The 22,540-nt window shown below is 41.2% G+C and overlaps 1 protein-coding gene across 7 annotated transcripts in view; it reads left to right on the top strand.

The window, feature by feature from the left end:
- The window catches only part of lpp (LIM domain containing preferred translocation partner in lipoma), a 231,385-nt gene that overhangs the window by 162,034 nt on the left and 46,811 nt on the right, over positions 1-22,540 (top strand). For all 7 annotated transcript variants that reach the window (XM_074636656.1, XM_074636655.1, XM_074636659.1 and 4 more), the window contains one exon: positions 25-121. In XM_074636656.1, coding sequence (XP_074492757.1) covers positions 25-121 — 97 coding nt within the window. The remainder of the gene's footprint in view (positions 1-24; positions 122-22,540) is intronic.

The following is a 22,540-nucleotide window of genomic DNA, read 5'->3' as shown; positions in this document are numbered from 1 at the left end:
TATGTTCCTTTCTCCGGTTCTCAGGGCAGTGCTCCCATGGCCCACCCTGAGGATGAGCTGGAGCGCCTGACCAAGAAGATGCTGTTTGACATGGACAACCCACCATCTGAGGAATATTTTGGTAAGAATGATGGCTCATCTCACACACACTTGGTTAGCATTAGCCTTTTTGACATGCCACTGTGGTAGTTCCCGCTGCATTAGGTGTCTCTAGGACCACATTTTGCTATGATGACGCACATCATACCAACCCCACGCTTCCGCGGCTGGTAATGATTGCTGAATTCCATGTAGCTACTTTGGCTTAAGGGTCCTGTTATTGTGTCACACTGTCAGGACTTACTGTGACACTTAAATAGAACAGAACCATTGTTAACGGTGTTCTATACTCAGAGCATTAATATAGCAGCGAATACATTTGCTGTGTAAAGATATAGAGGAGTAATGTCTACCTGATCAGAGAATGAAGTCAGTCTCCCTCTGTGTGTGTTGTAATCAGAGCTTCTCTGCGCTTTGTTGATATAGCCGGGCAGGCCATGTGTGCCTTTTGAGTGCATTTTAGAGCATGTGAGCGCGCCCTCTGGCTAGCTCATGGCTGCCGTTCTGCACTGCGCTCATACGGTGGTTATAGCTGATAACGCCATCCCAACAGACGGTTTCGTCACGGAACCGTAGCGCCCATACACCACTCCCCCCAGGTTAAAACTGTTAGCTCTGTCAGCAGTGTTGCCATTATTTGCACTGTTAGGGCTGTTAGCTCAGCTATCGCCATGTTGAGGGCTGTGTGGAGGTAATACATGCTCTGAATTTCGTATTGAGCACCTTCAATGCTAATAGTACCAACTGACGGCGTGGCGATGGAAGCGTAGCGCCCACCTTCGGGTTCCCTCCCAGGTTAACACTGTTAGCTCTGTCAGCAGTGTTGTCCTTGTTAGCGCTGTTAGCACTGTTAGCTCCGAGCCGCAGGATAAGCTGTCGTCATGTTGACTGCCGTGTGGAGGCAATGGAAATGCTCTGTATTGAGTACCTTTAATGCTACTAACTTTTAGCTTATTGTTTTAAGAACTATGTAAGAAGGCAATGGGGCAGGACAGCTAGTTCTTCACACCTATTAGTTAACTAACAGTTATGAAATACATAATTTGTTTTTACCATATATCCTGTACAAAATGTCTGCTTAGTGAAGTTAACACATGAAAAACTACCAGAACCACTGTTGTTAATTATATAGCCTACAGTATCTTTTTCTGAAGTGAATACATGCATGATGAAGCACTGCAACAGTCCTGGCAGAGCACTGACGTCACATATACCACAACTGTAATCACATTCATGAAGAGAGCGTGGTGGTCTTTATGATCTAACAAGCTCTCACTCACTCATAATGGCCTGCTGCTTGTTACATGTTACTAATTGATTTCTCAGCCTCCTCCTGCTCTACTTTCCTATTACCACGTTGTGGTAGGACCATTTTCCTTGTGCCTGTTATGTGTCACATGCTGTAGTCATGTGCGTCTGCTCTGTGTTTATCTGGGGGTGCTTCCCATGTCATACCCTGATGATTGGCTTCAGAGCAGGCTCAAAGTCTACCACATGGACCGCAGAACGCTTCTGAAGAACAATGCAATAGCCTCAGCAAAGCTAAATAAAAACAACAGCATAAGGCTACTGTTTCATCAATGTTTATCAGCACTCACATAAGAACATAGCACTATCAGAGCTCTTTTTATTTCTAATTTATGAACAATTCTCTATCAAATCAGCAAGGGGAGGTGCGTAGAAACAGCTGTTTGCAGCACTAGAAACAGCTGTTTGAGGCACTCTAGAAACCGCTGTTTGTGGCCCGCTAGAAATAGCTGTTTGCAACACTTAGAAACAGCTGTTTGCGGCACATAGAAACAGCTGTTTGCGGCACTAGAAAAAACTTTTTGCAGCGGCTTGCAACAGCTGTTTGTGGCCCGCTAGAAACAGCTGTTTGTGGCCCACTAGAAACAGCTGTTTGCAGCGCTAGAAATACCTGTTTGCGGCATGTAGAAACAGCTGTTTTGCGGTGCTAGAAACAGCTTTTTGCGGCACATAAAAACAGCTGTTTACAGCCTGCTAGAAACAACTGTTTGCGGCGCTAGAAACTGCTGTTTGCAGCACATAGGAACAGCTGTTTGTGATACGTAGAAACAGCTGTTTGCGGTGCTAGAAACAGCTGTTTGCGACACATAGAAACAGCTATTTGCGGCGCTAAAAAAAGTTGTTTGCGGCGGCTAGAAACAGCTGTTTTTATATGCTGCAAACAGCTGTTTCTACATGCCTTAAACCTTGCTTTGTGTCGCTAGAAACAGTTGTTGGCGGCACGCTAGAAACAGCTGTTTGTGGATGTAGAAACAGTTGTTTGCAGCCCTAGCAACACCTGTTTGTGGCCCGCTAGAAACAGCTGTTTGTGGCCCACTAGAAACAGCTGTTTGCAGCGCTAGAAATACCTGTTTGCGGCATGTAGAAACAGCTGTTTTGCGGTGCTAGAAACAGCTGTTTGCGGTGCTAGAAACAGCTGTTTGCAGTGCTAGAAACAGCTGTTTGCCACGCTACAAACTGCTGTTTGCGCCACATAGAAACAGCTGTTTGCGCCACATAGACACAGCTGTTTGCGGCATGTAGAAACAGCTGTTTGCAGTGCTAGAAACAGCTATTTGCCCGCTACAAACTGCTGTTTGTGCCACATAGAAACAGCTGTTTGCGCCACATAGACACAGCTGTTTGCGGCATGTAGAAACAGCTGTTTGTGACTTTCAGCGCTCTCTCGCTCTCTCTTTACAAACACTAAAAAGCAAGCAGGCTAAGAAACCAAACTAAGAAACCATGTTCTGTCTATTGATCTTCCACTCCGTTTCAGTACTACAGACAGGGCAGCACCTACAAACACCCTCTACACACAACAATGGTTCCGAAACAACGTTGTTAATAAACTATGCACGTGATAGGTAAGTCAAATTGCACACAGCAGTCACAGAGAGTGGGTGATGGTGACCAATATTGTTTGGCTCGTTTGTGTAAAAGTCAAGTATTGAGATAAAACACAGATACAATTCAGGCTTTTGCTCATAAAAGTATTATATCTGAGTCCAAAAAGTTATCTAGCCGGTGGCCCCCCTTGCTTCCCTGCTTCTGCAGCCTGTGGTCTACCCTACAAAAGTATAAGGTCATCCTGCTATAAGTGGTCCTATATCCTCTGCTCTGACATAATAACAGTCACATCACGATGTGGCATTCATAGGTGAGAGTAGCAAAGTGACTAAAATTAGCCCATGAGTCACTGATAGATTCTCATAACACTACTGGGGAAAGCTTTGCAGACACACACACACACACACACACACACACACACACATATATATACACACGCACACACACACACACACACACACACACACACACACACACACACGCACAAGTATAATTTTTGATACATTACAGAAACAGTTCTGAAAACATTAGCACAGGTAGTATGATCTCATTAGTCACCAGACTAAAAGAAGAAACAAACAGGCTCGTCAATTAGTCTGGAGAGCTACAAAACCAACCCCACTCTACATAGAGGAACAAAACAATGTGGGATAGTGGGTTAATAGAATAACACTGGCATAAGGTTTCCTAGATTAGCCCACCCAGTGACCCACAAAGTTAGTTTTGTATCGCAAGAACAATGTTTTGGAAAATGTCTCGAGGCTATGGAGTACAGTGCAGGTGTGTGTGATACAGACGAGGCTAGCCTAGTGTTCTTGGTACTTCTTATCTGTGGATTTCCATGTGTAGACACAGCAGCGTATCTACCAGTCTAGCAGTCCTCAAGGTAGAGACTCAAAACTATATCAATGTGATCAAAGGATAAGGCACGACTGCTGCTCGGGGTATAATGAGAACGAGAGATAAAGGCTTTGGACAGATGAAACATCCTGATATTGATAAAACTCTGTATCTTGTTTGATTGTCCAGCGGTATTTTTTACAGTATTTCTCTCCCATTTTTTTGTCTGAAGCACTTGATACTTCATTTTTTTCTCATTTAAAAAAACAATTATATATATATATATATATATATATATATATATAACCAGGATTAAACAAAATGCCAATTTCAATACTATTTCACAAAATTGGATTGAAAAGAGAAGGATTCTATATTTCATTTCTATTTTTCCGCCCTCTGTAACCTCCGTTGCCAGCGAGTGCCATCCCTCTGCTGCTCTCTTCTCTAGCCTTTAATCCCCTTTGCCCTGGAATTAATTCCCATGCCCATTAGATACCTCGCTCAATACATTCAATAGGACTCTGGAGCAGGCTTTATATCAGCTCATAATCACACAGCACACCACGATAGCATGTGTAGGTGTATTATAGCTACAGGGACATGTATTTAACTGGTATTAAGGGATATTCGGCTCCACGTTGGTGCGCGCTGATGTAAAGACCTTAATTGGTCCACATTAGACGTAGGTCAAATGGATCTGCTGGCTTAAGCAAAGTGTAGTCATTTTACAGAGGGAACGGCCCTCAAAGCCTCGTTGGCCTCATTTTTTTGGGTGAACGCGTACAGCGATGCAGTCCTGGCTTGAACTCTGCGTTCTGCTATACCATGCATGCATGCAGTCGCCACTGTTTGCCAACTATAAGGCTGAGTGGCTGAAGGCTAGCGAAACAAGGACACAGGAGTTGAGAAATGGGTCATATGTGAGCTGAGGTAGCCAGAACAAGTTAGGGATAGCGTGTGCGTCCCAAGCTGACAGCGGCTGGCTGTTACTGGAGTGGAGGGTAGGGGGAAGGGAGGTGAGTGAGGAGGGTCATCATGTGGTTAAACAAGGCGACAGCTGAATTCACTGAGAGATAGAAAGAGGATGAGCCTAAAAAGATTGAGGTGACTGCAGGGACTCATTAGGAGGGAGTTCAAGCACATGCTCTTCTGCAAACCCACAGAGCCCCTGTCCTCCCCCGCTGAATAATGCACATATACGTGGCCGCCGCAGTAACGTTACATTAGTCCGGCATGTTCTTCACTGTATATCTGAGGGGATAATCAGTCCCAGAGCATGAGCCTTTTGTAATTACAAAGAATCTAATGGCACAGAAGCCTGTTCTTTTTTAGCGGGGTACAGGGGGAAGAGTGCCAGCAACCCTAAGGCTAGTAATTAACAAGATTAATCAAAGTGGGGCTGCGATCTCTAGCGCGCTATTGGACTGGATCATTGTCTTCCTATAGCAAAAGTTTTATTGGTGTCAGTAATGTCTTTGATGAGCCTCTAATCTGAAAGTGAGCTTTCATTGGTCCAGGGGGGGTTAATTGAATTGAATTAATGTTACACTCCGGCTCTGTGATGTCACAAGGAAACTTTTCAGTACGGAGGTCCATCTGTAGTTACACTTTATCACATTATCACGCTCTTTTTACAACAACTTCAGTCCAGTAAATTGCACTATTAAAGACTTTTATTTTGTGGCACAACCGCCTCTCAAACATGAGCACTGCTCAAACTGTAGAAAACCTGAAAATGATTCACTATAAAAGAACGGCTTTTCTTTGGGAGAAACCCAGTTTGCAAGCCAGAAATTCCTCCTGTGATTGAAGCTTCTTTGCAAAGCAACTGATTAGTCCTGATTTAGAGTTCCAGATTAGATTTGAGTAATCTGAAAGAGCCTTTTCTCCAAATGTCATCATCCGTCATATTTAATCCACTTAGGTTGGCGCGTAGGTGTACTGTGTTTGTTGAAATCTAATAAGACACAGCTACTCAGCTCACAGTACAGATGCCTTGGCATTTGTGCATCAGAGGAACTTACAATATTTTGTCATCACTACATTTCTGTCAAGCAAAACCGGGACATAAAGCTGAATAATTGATAGGATGAGATGCTTTGCATTATTTACAATTAGTGATGATGATACTTATGCAGTGTAGTTCATTCTGCCGCAGAGAATCTGTTTTTATTTCTTCTTTTTAATATAAAAATGACAAGTTGAGGATTCCTTCATGCATTCCCAGACTTTCAGTATTCCGCTGTATAGAATTGAGAAAAAAGTTTAATATCCAATCAATATTTATGTTATTTTTGAACAGTGGCATAAATGTTTTTGTAATGTTATTATCAGATGGTAGAAAGACAGTCACTGGAAATAAGCAGAGAGATTCATTTGGGCATACTGTACTCCACGCAGGACTCTGAGCTGTCTGCAAAGCCTTTCCTCCTGGTTTGAGCCAGCCTTTGTTTTATGATAAGAGCCGGAGAAGAAAAGGCAGGCTTTGCCATTTTCCCTCATAATGTCAGCTGGAGAAGCCCTCATAATTTATAAGACACCTCGCATGAAATGTTCATGAGGAATCTTGGAAGAGATACAAATGGCAGTGGAGCTCCAGTAACAGTACAGGCCAGAGGAGCCAGAACAGATCAACTAAGGTAATTGGGTCAGAAAAAAGTTTCGGTTCACACAGTGTGCTTTTGTGGAGCCGCCTCTGTTTCTTTTTAACAGCATCATAACTTAATGTATTAATAGGCTTCCAGTTTAGACAGCTTTGTGCATTGTCTAAGATACTCTGGTGGAATTCATTTGCATATTACTGAGGTCGCCCTCAGCAACCTCTTAGGAGTTTGCTTTTAGATGTGCCTCTACATGTCATAACAAGTGGGATGTGTGTCAGAGTAAAACCTTTCTGCTGGTTTAAAAAGACACCCCTCCCCCACCCCACCCCACCCCCGCAACCCCGCTTCCCCACCACGCTCCACCTCCACAGTCTCCGAATGCCTTTGGCCAACCGTCTCCCCCAATACAGCTAACTGTTTCTATTTAGTGCATGAAGGTGTACCTTTAAGTCAGTTTCATTTTTAATGTTGTTGGTGTGCATATGAAAAAAAAACAAAGCTCCTGTAAACATGCAGGTACCATATGATAATACATTTAAATGTAAAGACATTTCCATGCAGCTCAAAGTACTTCACATTAAAGAGTAAAACAAAAAGTTATAATCTTTCATATTTTCATTTAATTAGGGCTGTCAATCGATTCAAATATGTAATTGTCCGTAGTTAATCACACATTTTTTATCTGTTGAAAATGTACCTTAAAGGGAGATTTGTCAAGTATTTCATACTATGCTTGCTTTATGAAAATGTATATATTTATTATTGGAAATTAATTAACAACACAAAACAATGACAGATATTGTCCAGAAACCCTCACAGGTACTGCATTTAGCATAAAACAATATGCTCACATCATAACATGGCAAACTGCAGCCCAACAGGCAACAACAGCTGTCAGTGTGTCAGTGTGCTGACTTGACTATGACTTGCCCCAAACTGCATGTGATTATCATAAAGTGGGCATGTCTGCAAAGGGGAGACTCGTGGGTACCCATAGAACCCATTTACATTCACTGATCTGGAAGTCAGACAGGGACCCCTGTGAAAATTACGACAGTTTTACTTGCCAAAAATGTGAGTACGTTTTGAGCGTTATTAACCTCCTTCCCGACAAGCTCGTTGGTACAAATGGTTTCCTACGGTTTTCTAGTTTCATTTGATACCAGTATGTTCACTCCAGCTTTAAAACATGAGCCCACTACAACCTCCGAAAGATCAATTACATTAATGCATTAAATAAATTAGTGACGTTAAAACAAATTTGCGTTAACATGTTATTATCACATTAACTTTGACAGCCCTACATTTAATCAAACCCTGTTTTTGAACCTATTTACAGTTAGAATCTTTTCAGCAATAGCTAGTCAGTGTATTTACATTATTTAATGACCTCTCTATAGAGTAGTTTTCTTTGCTAGTGGAGGAGTCCAACATTCCCGCCCTGAATTCAAATTGCCTACAATGCACAAGGGATTCATAGGAAATGATGAATGTATGCGTGTTTCGTGTTTTTACATTACCTGAAGGCCACCGTAGTTCTCCAACACGCCTGGAAAGGGAGGAGTGAGCAGAGGAGTATTCAGTTGGTTGCAATATGCAACCTCACCACTCAGTGCCACTAAATTCTATACACTGGTCCTTTGAACTAAAAAAAATAAAAGAGAATTTGATCAAATTTGAATACTAAAATACAATAAGTTAATACATTGTACTTTGCACATTATATCTACTTAAAGGAACAGTGTGTAACATTTGACGGGATCCATTAGCAGAAATGGAATATAATATTCGTAACTATGTTTTCATTAGTGTATAATCACCTGAAACTAAGAATCACTGTGTTTGCGTTAGCTTAGAATGAGCCCTTCATATCTACATAGGGAGCGGGTCCTCTTCACGGAGTCCACCATGTTGCTCCGCCATGTTTCTACGGTATCCCAGAACAGACAAACCAGACACTGGCTCTAGAGAGAAACTTTTGCAATTTTACGTTACCTGAAGGCCACCGTAGTTCTCCGACACACTTGTGAAACTGAGCTAATATGATGCGCAGAGTGCAAAACCGTGGTACGGCCAGCCGCCGTCTGACTTCCGTTGCTCCCAAAGTAGTGTTGTTATGGTAAGGATGGCCTCTGAGCGAGGCCAACGGCATTAGGGTTTTGGCAGCTCATGTTACCGTAGACTTGGAAAGGGAGGAGTGAGTGGAGGGGTACTCAGTTGGTTGCAATCTGCAACCACACCACTAGGTGCCACCAAATCCTACACACTTTACCGTTAATTGATTCAGTGAGTGAAAAATACAATTTCCACGAGCCCAGTCTTCAAAATGCTTGTTTTGATTGAGCATCAATCCCAAACCCAAATATATTCTATTTACACTGATAGAAAAGCTAGAAAAGTAGTAAATTCTCCAAATCCTACACACTGTACCTTTAATTCCACTTTGACACTGATAGAAAAAGCAATAGAATAGTTGTCCTTTACCTACAATATGATTACAGTGGATTTTTGTTTGAACCTGCCTCCAGTGTTTTTTCCCCCACAGTAATCTCCTCATATAACCTTTAGTTTGAAGAGCCTATTTCCTCTTTCACTATCAGAGGATTTAGTGTTGCCTCTTTGTTGCACTGCGCTATACTTTGTGTGTGTATATGTACGTTGCAGCAGTCCCTGTGAGACACAAGAGCATAATGCTGCTGGAAGGAGGTCAGCGACCACCCAGGGGCAGGGGGGCGTCATACGAGGCCGTCTGGTGACATGGCAACTAGTCTAAATCCCCATGCATCACTATACCACCTACAGTGGATTATAACGTACGACTGCAAAAGACTAGATTATACAACACAATAGCCACGGATGATCCATCATAGCTGCCTTTATAAGAGAAACGCAGTATGTATGTCAGTGAGGCTGCGGATTTGACTTCCAAGACCCTTTTTATCATGTAAATAATGTTGCTTTCTTTGATTGTAAATCTACAAATTTGAAGAAATTATACAAAAACCTCCAGCGTTTCTCTGTAAACTGTCTATAATTCCGTTCTTTTATGAATGAGATCTTTTTTATGCTATGTCATCATCTTGCTTGTAATTGGTTTGCATTTTCAATACTTCATTATATTTGTTACTGTTTTGAGCATTGGGGGCAGTTTTATAAAACATGAAGTCGTTTTTTTAGCATAGTTTATGGGTCCTCTTTGCCATTTCTGTTCTCTCATTATCTCGTCCCAGCACTGCCGCTGACCTCGCAATGCTGCTTTCTAGTTTCTCAGCTGATGCAGTGTGCCAGCATGGGGCTTCTCTTCCCGGCGACAGAAGCCCGCTTTTTGGCAGCAGTTCACGTGAGGTGACCACTCACCCTCCCACCCACCCCTTTTCCCTCCTCTTCCTCCCCTCCCCTGCCTCCCCCGCCAGGCTCGGCGCTTGCTATCCTGCTTCGTTGAGACAGCTCCACTGAGGCTTGCAAGATCAGCTGCCGTGCGAGCCCAGCTGCGGCTTCTGGGCACTCACGTTGCTAGATTTCATTTGTGAGTGAGCGTTTGACCTCAGGAATGAGTAGACATCCGCATGCTCATGCACGCAAACGCAGACTTCGTTGCAAGCACGCGGGTGCGCACGGATGAACAGCATATAAACACGCCGACATCTTTTGAACTCGCAGCTTGCCCACAATACTGTGCTGCACACACGCTCACCTGTTCCCTGCCTCTCTCTCTCTCTCTTTCACCCCATTCGCTCTTCCTGGCACCCCTCCATGTCGCTCCCGCCAACCTGCTTCTAAAACATGTAACCTACACTCAGCCCCCCTCGCTCCGCCGCCGCGGGCCCTGACAGGCCGAGCCGTAATGCTTAGTGGCACAGACTCGCCTCTCCTCCATCCTCCACCATCGCCGCAGCAGTTCTGCAGATTGCTATTTGCTGACATTGGGAATGAGATTAAAGGCACGGGTTAGGAAAGAGGCATTGGGAGATTGAAATGCGGCGATGACAGCTATTTCTCTTGTCATACTAAGGCAACTGAAGGCCACAGCATTGTCAGGCTGCATGGAGGGCAATCGGAAGCAACAAAGTAGATTAACCTAGAGGGAGAAAGAGATGAAACGGCACACAAATCGTGGCCTCTGGCAGTTCAGTAGCTGGCAGTTACACTCCTAATGTGTTCGACAGACTTCTGTTCTGCTGTTAACCACTCGCTGAGCTATTGTTTATGTCTTTAATTAAGTGTGAAGGAGTTATCGCAACTTGGTACCTTTTTGTTCGGCCCACCTTTTTAACCGTGTCACAATAAATTAATGCTGCATTAGTGGGTGGAAACACTTGAAGCCTAATAAAAATGTGCAGTAGAGCAAGATAATTAGTTTTAGCCACATCTCTATTAGTTATATTTTAAGTAATTGCGATTAATCGAATGATTGTCCATAGTTAATCGCAAATTAATCGCACATTTTTTATCTGTTCTAAATTAACCTTAAAGGGAGATTTGTCAAGTATTTCATACTTTAATTAACATGGGAGTGGGCACATATGCTGCTTTATGCAAAAGCAGGATTTATTTTAGGGCTGTCAAAGTTAACGCGATAATAACGCATTGATGCAAATTAGTTTTAATGAAACTTAAGTTCTTTAACACAATAATGCAACTTGTGATTTTTAGGTTGTAGCGGCTCAGTTTGTAAGATAAAGTGAAGATACTGGTATCATATGAAACTATAAAACCTGTTGAATCCATCGATACCAACCATGTCATACTAGCTTGTTGCCAAGGATGCAAAATAACGTTCTAAACTTATGCAAAATTTTGGGAGGGAAAAACTGGCATGGCGATTTTCAAAGGGGTGCCTTGACTTCTCAGATATATGAATGAAAATGGGTTCTATGGGTAGCTGGCAGGGGGGGCCTCCAAATCCAAATTTCGCCTAGGGCACCAAAAGGCTGGCTGTTGTTGCCTGTTGGGCTGCAGTTTGCCATGTTATGATTTGAACACATTTTGATGCTAAATGCAGTACCTGTGAGGGTTTCTGGACAATATCTGTCATGGTTTTGTGTTGTTAATTGATTTACAATAATAAATACGTATATACATACATTTACATGAAGCATCCTATTTACCCCTTCCCATGTTGATAAGAGGATTAAATACTTGACAAACCTGCTTTTAAGGCACATTTTGAACTGATAAAATGTGTGATTAATTTACGATTATTCGCAACTAATCATGGACAATCATGCGATTAATCGGGATTAACTATTTGAATCGATTGACAGCCCTAGTTATAATGCATTCCTTTTAGCATTGTTGATATTGAAACATATGCAGCAGTTGAATGTGTCTTTGTGTTTTTACCAGCATATCTATCGGATATTTTAATCCAAGCACAAAACTTTAGTTGAAGTCCCAAAATGGATTTTGTGGTTCTTTTATTAGTTTTGGATATGAGCTACAGTTGCCGGCTTTGCCTTTGGGCTTTGCAAGGGTTGCACCAGCAGAATTGTATTCTTTAGTAACATAGTGTGAAAAGTTTGGTCTCCCACAAAAAAAGTTCCTTGCGATCCTTCTTTACATGCACGATCTTTGATTTCTGACGATGTAAGATCAAATTGAGCTGCAAGTGTGCTCCCTCTCTGCCTTTCATGCTGCTTCAATATCACGGCATGAAAAAACAAAGAAGGCAAAGACTGAGGGAAATCTGAAGCGTTCTGCCACTCAACATCCCCCATTCCCAAACAACAGCGTCTCACTGCCACTACAAATACATTAGAAATCAATTATTTATGGAACAGAGTCAGGGCCTCTTTAATCTTTTCCTTTTATCCAATTAAATTGTCTAACCATTCTAAGACTCTATAGCTCACAGGGAATGTGCTTCTTTAAAAAAAAAAAGAAAAGAAAAGAAGAAAAGATTTTCTCTTCAGTCCTTCTTTTGACTTTCGATGTAACAGAGAAGAGACACTTCTGAGGGTTAAGGAATGAAAGGAAAGAAAGTGAGTAAAGTGTAAATGAACTCCCCCTCCCACCCCGTCACCATTGCATTGGTTCTACAGGAACTATTTGAAGTTTTGATATTAAGGCTCTGGTTCCATTCCCCACGCAAAGGGACGCTGGGGAGCGGTGAGGCCTTTCATGATTCCTTTATGCCCAGCTGAAATAGTTCGAAAGTATTTGCGATCATCTCCACAGGGGTAAATACGATGTTGCTTCAGTTGCTGTCCTGTATTATTCAAGAAGCCAATTGAAGTATTGTCGCAAAATTGAAAATGCTTACTTCCGACGCAGATGTGTGAAACTTGTGTCTATTATCATACAGTAAGACTGTTAAGAGGAAAAAGATACCGACGCACTGAGGAGCTTTACATTGTTACACTTTGTGGAATCATTTTCTCACCCAACAAGAAAGACGTTATAGTAGAAGAAGGATGCTTTAGAGACGAGTGTGTTGAGGTATATTTAATGAAACACAAGGACTCGAAGACTGTTCAATTCTTTCAGTTCAAGCGGGATAACTTTAGTCTGAAAACATTAAGTTGATTATAAAATTGACTTAAAGGGACAGTGTGTAACATTTAGAGGGATCTATTAGCAGAAATGGAATATGATATTCATAACTATATTTCCATTAGTGTACAATCACCTGACACTAATAATCGTGTTTTCATTAGCTTAGAATGAGCCCTTCATATCTACATAGGGAACGGGTCCTCTTCATGGAGTCCACCTTGTTACTCCGCCATGTTTCTACTAGGGATGCACCGATACCGGATCGGATATCGGGCCGATACTGACTCAAACAGTTGGATCGGGTATAGGTAACAATGGGGCCAATCAATTCAGTTCTATGTTTATATACTATATACATTATAGACTGGAATTTAAATTCCTGTTTAAGTTTTGACCAATTTGTTGCTAGATTAAAACGTGTTGTTAAGGTTTTAACAGGTTCTTTTTCATTTTTCTTTTTTTTTTTTACCAAGTTACTGGCGTATGTACTTATTTTAATAATAAGTAACAATTCATTATATGTGTTTATTTGTCACATTTTGTTCTAAGTTAAGAAAGCAATATTTAAGTCAAGCCTACTGTTGCCTTACAGATAAAAGAATGATCCCAGTCACTTCACACAGTGAGGCATACAGCTTATCAATTAAACACTGGTGTTGGATTGGTACTCTATATCGGCTGGTACCCAAAGCCCAGGTATCGCTATCGGTATCAAGACTGAAAACGTCGGATTGGTTCACCCCTAGTGTCTACAGAACAGACAAACTAAACACTGACTCCAGAGAGCCTTTCAAGTGTTACCTCAAGTTCTCCAACATGCTTGTGAAACTGCGGTAACGTTAGCCGTAGAGTGCAAAACCATGGTACCGCCAGCCACCGTCTGACTTCTGTTGCTTTTAAAGTAGTGTTATTATGGTAGGGTATTATGGTATGGAGGTGGTGAGGCCAACGGCGTTACCATGGTTTTGCACTCGGCTGCTCACTTTACCACAGTCTTGGAAAAGGAGAAGTGAGCGGAAGGGGTACTCCACTAGATGCTGCAGAATCCTACACACTGTACCTTTAATTGACAACTATTTGGATAATCAATTAACCATTTAAAGCAGCAGTGGGTAGAATTGGAGCAAATATGTTTCTAAAAAGTTTTTAAAAAACAGTCACTATATCGTGACAGTAGTGCATGAGACGGGTAATCTGAAAAAAAATCATGTGCCTCTGTCTCCTCCGGTGTCCTCCGGTGTCCTCCGGTGTCCTCCGGTGTCCTCCGGTGTCCTCCGGTGCTCCTAACGGCATCTGCAAGATTTTACAGATCGGAGGAAAACAAGCAGTAAGAGCTGATCTGGAGTCTGCCGTCCAGCTGCCATCTATGAGCTGGCCGTCAATCACTCGCGAACTCCGATCAAACGGTCAAACTAGGCAGCGCTGATCAAACATGAATCAATATTCTGTTACTGTAATGACTATTTCTCTCCTCACATGTTTTCAGTATCATCTTGTAGTGTACTGTTTAGCTGTAAATACCAAGCACTGCCCACCAACCGGAACACAGCCAATAGAAATGCTCGATAAAAACGCTCTCTCTGAAATGACCTGTAATCACTTCACCTTGTGCTTGTGTGAATTGTAATTTCTTTAATCACTGAATGAATTAAAGGTAAAGTGTGTAGGATTTGGCGACATCTATTAGTGTGGTTGTGGAATTAAGTACATATAATGTACAAAGTGAAATGTATTAGTTATTGTATTTTAGTATTTCAATTTTATCAAATTATTTTTAGCTTTTCTTTTTTATTTAAAGGAGCAGTGTGTAGGATTTGGTGGCACCTAGTGGTGTGGTTGCAGATTGCAACCAACTGTGTACCCCTCAGCTCACTCCTCCCTCTCCAATACTGCAATAACGTGAGCCGCAGAGTTTAAAATTGTGGTAACGCCATTGGCCTCACTCAGAGGCCATCCTTACCAGAATAACATTACTTTAGTAGCAACAGTAGTCAGATGGCAGCTGGCGGTACCACGGTTTTGCACTCTGCAGCTCACTCACGTTACCCCAGTTTTACAAGCGTGTCAGAGAACTACGGTGGCCTTCAGGTAAAGTAAAATCATGAAAGGCTCTCTCTAGAGCCAGTATTTAGTTTGTCTGTTCTGGGCTACTTTAGTAGCATGGCGGACTCTGTGAAGAGGACCCCTCCCTATGTAGATATGAAGGACTCATTCTAAGCTAACGAAAACGACGTTTCAGGTGATACACTAATGAAAACATATATTATATTCCATTTTTGCTAGTAGATCCCCCGAAATGTTACAAACTGTTCCTTTAATTGAAAAAAAAGACAGACTAAAGGCCTTTACATACCGCGGACGTTTTTTTTTGTTTGTTTTTTTCGTGCAATTAATTCACACGTCAAAATGTTTATGTTCTGTAATACTGTTTTTGACATGAATACTTTCAAACAGAACGCGAATATTTTGCGGCGAAAAAGCACCATACTGTTTTTCCGGAAAAAGGTTGATTTTTCTGAGCTTGTGCACCGTGAATAAAGGCATTAACTAATCACGTTTATCCACTTCTTCTGTTTTTACCTTTCACAAGAAAAGCCCTAGACATATAATATCCGCAGGCGAGTATTTTGCCTTTTTGTGTCATATAATCGTATTGATAATGACAATAGAGGTGAAATGATTTGTAGATTAAGCCATTAGTCAATTGATCAGATTAAGCAAAGGTTCTCTGGTTTTAGATTCTTAAATGTGAATATTTGCTTTAATAAATAATACAATATTTGTTTTCCTCATGTCCATTGATAGTCAGCCGAATGTCAGTGTTGACGACTTGGCAACTTCCTCGCTAGATTTAGGGACTTTTGGAGCGAGTGCTGATAGCTACTTTCACTGGAAAACAGTAAGCACCATTGGATGGGGGTTTCAGTTGGATCGTGTTTTTTATGACTTGCAATTTCTTTTTTACAATATACACATCAGTCATACAAAGGTGACATACAATATGACATATTCTATTTCAAACTGACTTAACCGCCCCCCCCCCCCCCCCCCACTCCCCCGACACACACAAACACTCCTACCCAACACGGAAACTAGAGGGGTCTGCCTGTATATAGAGCTGGCTTATAAAGCTATCGCCAAGAAAACAAAAACATTCTGGAAAAAATATATAAATAAATACAATAAAATTGTTACATTTTAAGAAAAAGAAATGCATAAATAAAATGAAATAAAATAATAAAATCAAAAGACAAGCTTAAAAACTGTGTTCTTTCACCTCATCCTTACACTGACCCTTTTATAGAAGAAATATACATGCCCCCCTTCAGGAGAGATTTCTCTGTCCTGTCCTGCAGGCTATATGCGGTTGGATCATTTTTAAAATCTTGTGTACTCTTGCTGGTTTATTAAGATTACCAACCCTAGTTTTAATCGTTAAGTTAATTGATAGATAATTCATCTTCAACTATTTTAATAGAATCCCTTTACGTTTTTAAGGAAAAAGGCAAAAAAAAAAAAGGAACTGGTTTCTCCATTGTGAAATTGAGCTGGTTTCCTTTGTCTTCTATTACAGTGAACTGAATATCATATATTAATATTTTGGACTGTAGGTTAAAAAAAAACTAGCTGTCTGAATGTGTCAACTTGGCTATAGTAGGAAATCATAATGGACATTTTATAGTCTAAACAATTAATCAAGTAATGAATTAATGTCACACATACAGTAATGACGTGCCAGTTTCATTATGTAGTCTTGTGTTTTTATACTCTTCTATGAATTAGTCCTTTACATTGAGGGTAATATAGTATAAAAGCAAACAGTAGTTTGGAGGCCAACTGTAAACAGCTTGCTGCTCTTTGTTACATGATCATGTGAATCCATGTGTGGGCTGCTGATGTGTGCACGCAGCATGGCATGACATGTCTGTGGGTATGCATACACTATGTAACATGTGTCTGTGTTTGTATATACTTGTCTACATGTGTGGCATGTCTGGTGCTTTTTTTCCTCCATTGTGTGTGTGTGTGTGTGTTGGGGTATAACCGTGCACACTGTACACACAGTCGCGCACAAATAGCTCCTGAGGGCCCTCGCGATCACAGACTGCCAAAAGGAAAAGGATTTCCGAGAGGTTTCCTTCTCGCTATTTAAAGTGGGAGCCCTGTGGGACATGTTTGGCATTCTCATCCACTCACTGAAGATGGCCTGTGATCTGAAGCCACTAACAGGCTCGGCATGCTCCGTCTCTGTCTCTCGCTCTCTCTCTCCCTTTCTCTTTCCCTCTGGCTCTCTGAAGTGATTACCCTGCTTGTGATTCCACTGACACCCACATGTCCCCCCGAGACGTGCCTTCACTAGTTTGTTTAATCTGCCTCCCTGTACAGTAGGTAACGCAGCCGTAATTGAGGTGTGGATAGAGCTGTGGGAACAGATGAAAACCAATAGCAGATTTTCTGAAAACTCGTCTGCGCTATAAGTCGTGGATGACAGCAGTCGCCAAATTAGCGTACAAAATGCTGCTGTGATAAGAGTTCAGAATGTGAACAGCTAAATGTCTTCAACAGCAATCTGTCAGTCCTTTGTTTCCTAATGTGTCCCCAGTCAATAAATGATGAATCCTGTTATAAAAGAGGCACAAATATCAGCGTTTCAGTAAGGATCTACAAATCTTACTGGAAAAGTTACGGATCCAGTCATTCGTTAAAGGGACAGTAGGCAGAATGTTTTTATCATCATTGTGCAAAAATTCCATAATAACCTTTCAGCATATTGTAATTCAATTGTTCTGAGAGAAAACTAGACTTCTGCTCCTCCTCATGGCTCTGTTTTCAGGCTTTAGAACATCTAGCCTGTAATGGGAGACTTTGACCAATCACAGGTCATTTAAGAGAGAGAGCGTTCCTATTGGCTGTTCATTCAATGGAGGCGCAAACTCCAACCAAGTGGTCAAACTAGGCAGCGCTGATCAAATATGAATCAATATTGTGTTACTATAATGTCTATTTCTCTCCTCACATGTTTTCAGAATCATCTTGTAGTGTACTGTTTAGTTGTAAAATGAGAACGTTTGCTCCAGCTGGTGGGCAGTGCTTGGTATTTCCTCAACTGATCTCAACATGGCGGCTGGGTCACAAACTTTCTCATTTTACAGCTAAACAGTACACTAAATATTTGGGATGTCAATCGATTCAAATATTTAATCGTGATTAATTGCATATTTTTTATCCGCTCAAAATGAACCTTAAAGGGAGATTTGTCAAATCTTTAATCCTCTTATCAACATGGGAGTGGAAAAATACACTTGCTATATGCAAATGTATGTATATATTTATTATAGGAACTCAATTAACAACACAAAACAATGACAGATATTGTTCAGAAACCCTCACAGGTACTTAATTTAGCATAAAACAATATGCTCAAATCACAACATGTCAAACTGCAGCCCAACAGGCAACAACAGCTGTCAGTGTGCTGACTTGACTATGACTTGCCCCAAACTGCATGTGATTATCATAAAGTGGGCATGTCTGTAAAGGGGAGACTTGTGGGTACCCATAGAACCCATTTTCATTCACTGATCTGGAGGTCAGAGGTCAAGGGACCCCTTTGGAAATGGCCATGACAGTTTATCCTCACCAAATTTAGCCCAAGTTTGCAATGTTATTAACCTCCTTGGCAACAAGCTAGAATGACCTGGTTGGTACCGATGGAATCCTTAGGTTTTTCTTGTTTTGAGTTTTGTACGATACCAGTATCTTTACTCTAGCTCTAAAGCTGAGCCTGGTACAACCTCAGGAAGATCGATGCATTAATGCATTAAAGAAACTAGTGGCGTTAAAACGAATTTGCGTTAACGTGTTATTATCGCATTAACTTTGACAGCCCTAATAAAATATGATTCTGAAAACATCTGAGGAGAAATAGTCATTACAGTAACAGAATATTGATTCATATTTGATCAGCGCTGCCTAGTTTGACGGTTTTGATCGGAGTTCACGAGTGATTGACAGCTGCTCAGAGACGGCAAGGCTCCAGCTCGGCTCTGATTGGTTGTTTTCCTGAAATCTTGCAGATGCCTTTAGGAGCACCAGAGGAAATATTTTTTTTCAGATTACCTGTCTCACGCATTACTGTCAGGATATAGTGACCGTTTTACAAAAATAACTTTTTTTAATCATATTTGCTCCAACTCTATCCACCGCTGCTTTAATGTGTCCCCTAATAAACGACGGATCCCATTATAATAGAGGCACAAATATCAGCGTTTCAGTAAGGATTTTTCCAAACCTTACTTGAAAAATTGCGGATCTAGTCATTCGTTAAGCAACTTTTCTCCACAGAGGCAGCTGGCAATAGGATAATGAGTTATCTGAGATTAGAATACCATTAGAGGGGCCTCGCAGTCAAGCAGATATTTGATCTCAACAACACACGACTTCCAAAAGTTTTGCTGATACCTGAGACAGATTCTGCTTTACACTCCGTTTGAATTACTTGATATGAAAACAGCGAGTTGGAACTGTGAAAATGCAAGCATCAGATACTCTATCTCCCCCGGTTAGTGTCTCGCCTCTGTCTGTAACACGCTTGAACCGCTCTGTTCAGAACATACAGGGTGTCAATCATCGCCCCAAATCAGCCTTTTAGATGAAGCAAAAAAAATGAAAAGGAACAAAAATGATCCATACAACTGAACTTGAATTAATTAAATATACTGTATCGTACTTCCTCTGAGAGATTGCATCTGTCCTCAGATGTGTAAAAAATAAAGCATTCTCAGATATCTTTTTAAACCCTATTATTGTAAGATACCAGTAATTAAATTGACAGTGTTATTAATTGGGTTGAAGATAAGTTGCATTGAGTCGAGGACATCTTAAACTCAATTAAAGATATCTCCAACTCAATTAAAGATATCCAAATGCCATGTCCCGCAATATGCAATCAGGCTCTTTCTGGCGCAATAATATCAGTTCACTTGTGCCCCTTTTACAAAGACTTAGTTGTACTTCTAAAGTTTTCGTTTTTATCATTTAAAGCCTGATTTTTTTTTTTTAAATAGATGTCGCCCATGTCACACTTTGGTGATGTGCATGGTTGCTTTAATGTGGCATAATTATAGTATTTAATCCTTCCTTATCCCGTGTTTGAAATAGAAATGAAGATTAGGCCCTTCTGACATCAGGAAATTAAGCATTTAAAGGGATAGCGCCACATTTTTGAAACAAGGTAGTTTGAGTGGAGGCATGGGCAGCAGCTCAGCCTGTGGATCCTGTGGATCCTGTGGATCCTGTGGATCCTGTGGGTCCTCCTATTGAGCCGGCAGCCTGTTGGACAGAAATGAACAGCAATAAATGGAGACAGATAGCAGAAACATCTTTAACTGATTATAAATGTAGTTCCTCAACAACTGATTAATCAGCAGAAAGTTAAAGGAACAGTGTGTAATATTTGGGGGGATCTAATTAGCAGAAATAATATTCATAATTATGGTTTCATTAGTGTATAATAACCTGAAACTAAGAATTGTCGTGTTTAAGTTAGCTTAGAATGAGTCCTTCATATCTACATAGAGAGCAGGTCCTCTTCACGGAGTCCTCCATGTTGCTCCTCCATGTTTGTACAGTAGTCCAGAACAGAACCTTCCAGAGGTTGTAGCGGGCTCAGTATTAAAGCTAGACTGAAGATACTGGTATATGACACTAGAAAAAATAAGGAATCCATTGGTACCATGGTACCAATGGATTCCTTATTTTTTCTAGTGTATTTGGCGAGGGGCTAGTATGACATGTCATACTAGCCCCTCGCCAAATACGCGTACCAATGGATCCCTTAGGTTTTCTGGTATGCTAAACTTTGGTAAGGAAAGACTGGCATGGCCATTTTCGAAGGGGTCCCTTGACCTCTGACCTCCAGATATGTGAATGTAAATGGGTTCTATGGGTACCCACAAGTCTCCCCTTTACAGACATGCCCACTTTATGATAATCACATTCAGTTTGGGGCAAGTCATAGTCAAGTCAGCACACTGACACACTGACAGCTGTTGTTGCCTGTTGGGCTGCAGTTTGACATGTCATGATTGGAGCATATTGTTTTATGTTAAATGCAGTACATGTGAGGGTTTCTGGACAATATCTGTCATTGTTTTGTGTTGTTAATTGATTTCCAATAATAAATATATACATACATTTCCATAAAGCAGCATATTTGTCCACTCCCATGTTAATAAGAGGATTAAATACTTGACAAATCTCCCTTTAAGGTACATTTAGAACAGATACAAAATGTGGGATTAATTGCGCAACATATTTAGTCGATTGACGGCTCTAGTTTTTATGTTACCTGAAGGCCACCGTAGTTCTCTGACACGCTTATGAAACTACGGTAATGTGAGCCGCAGAGTGCAAAACCGTGGTACCGCCAGCCGCCGTCTGACCTCCTTAAGTAATGTTATTATGGCAAAGATGGCCAAACAGGATTACCATGGTTTTGCACTTTGCAGCTCACATTACCACAGTCTTGGAAAGGGAGAAGTGAGCGGAGGGGTACTCAGTTGGTTGCAATCTGCAACCACAGCACTAGATGTCGCCAAATCCTACACACTGTACCAGAAATGATGTTGGTAATAAATCAGGCCCTAACTTATTTATCAAACAAAAATGCTAAACATGAACTGTTTCCTTATTCCAAAATGTTACGACTTGCTGCTTTTCTCTTCTCATTATTTAATCAGAAGTTGAACACATTTGGGTTTTGGACTGTTGATCAGACAAAACTAGCAATTTGAAGATGTCACCTTGGGCTTCCAGAACCTGTGATCAACATTTTCTACAATTTTTAAACATGTTCTAGATGAAAAGGTTAATCATTGAAGTGAAAAAATAAGATCTGGAATAGACTTGCAAACTTGGGGATAATTAAACAACCTATCAGTTTTAGGAGTAGTCCACACGTACACAGGTTATTTTCTAAACAGCGTTTTTCTTCTGTCGTTCTCAAGAAGAATCCTGACCACACAATTACAGTTTTAAAAAAATCGGTTGAGTAGAAAAACGCAAAAACAGTATTGAAGCGCTGTCAAGGCCAGTGGGACACACCACACACACTGGGGACGGGTCTGTGTCGTAGGAGTGATGCATTGGATAAGTAAGATAGCAGTGACCTTTGTAGTGCATTCTGATGCCTCCATTCCTCAATATACAGTAGCAGAAGAGTATCTTTACATTTGTTTAAACATGTAAAGAGTCCTGTTATCAGGTTATTTGGCCACGTCCACCGTTCATGGATGTATTTATGCCGCTGTTGCACGGCATGACGCCTCATTAGTGACGCCTCACAAAAGACATAGCGGCTCACACTCTGACATTACAAGCCAAAAACTCTGTTTTTTCTGTCTGCACTTTAACTCTGAAAACGGAGTTTCTGAGAATCTTCACTCTGGACAGAATACCCAGCCATGATCCTCAGCCACTATGGACAAAAGGCCAGTCAGAGGTGTGAATCAGAGCTGCAGCAAATTCTGAATGTTTAGGTGTTGCAGTTCTGAATCAACTGCTCAACTGATCAACGGTTTAACATGTTGTATCACTGTTCTGAGAGATTCTCTGCACAGACTGTAGGATGCTTCCTATCAGCT

The sequence above is a fragment of the Sebastes fasciatus genome, chromosome 5 (assembly GCF_043250625.1).
Source record: "Sebastes fasciatus isolate fSebFas1 chromosome 5, fSebFas1.pri, whole genome shotgun sequence".
NCBI classification, from domain to species: domain Eukaryota; kingdom Metazoa; phylum Chordata; class Actinopteri; order Perciformes; family Sebastidae; genus Sebastes; species Sebastes fasciatus.
This window is presented reverse-complemented; position numbering and strand designations above follow the sequence as displayed.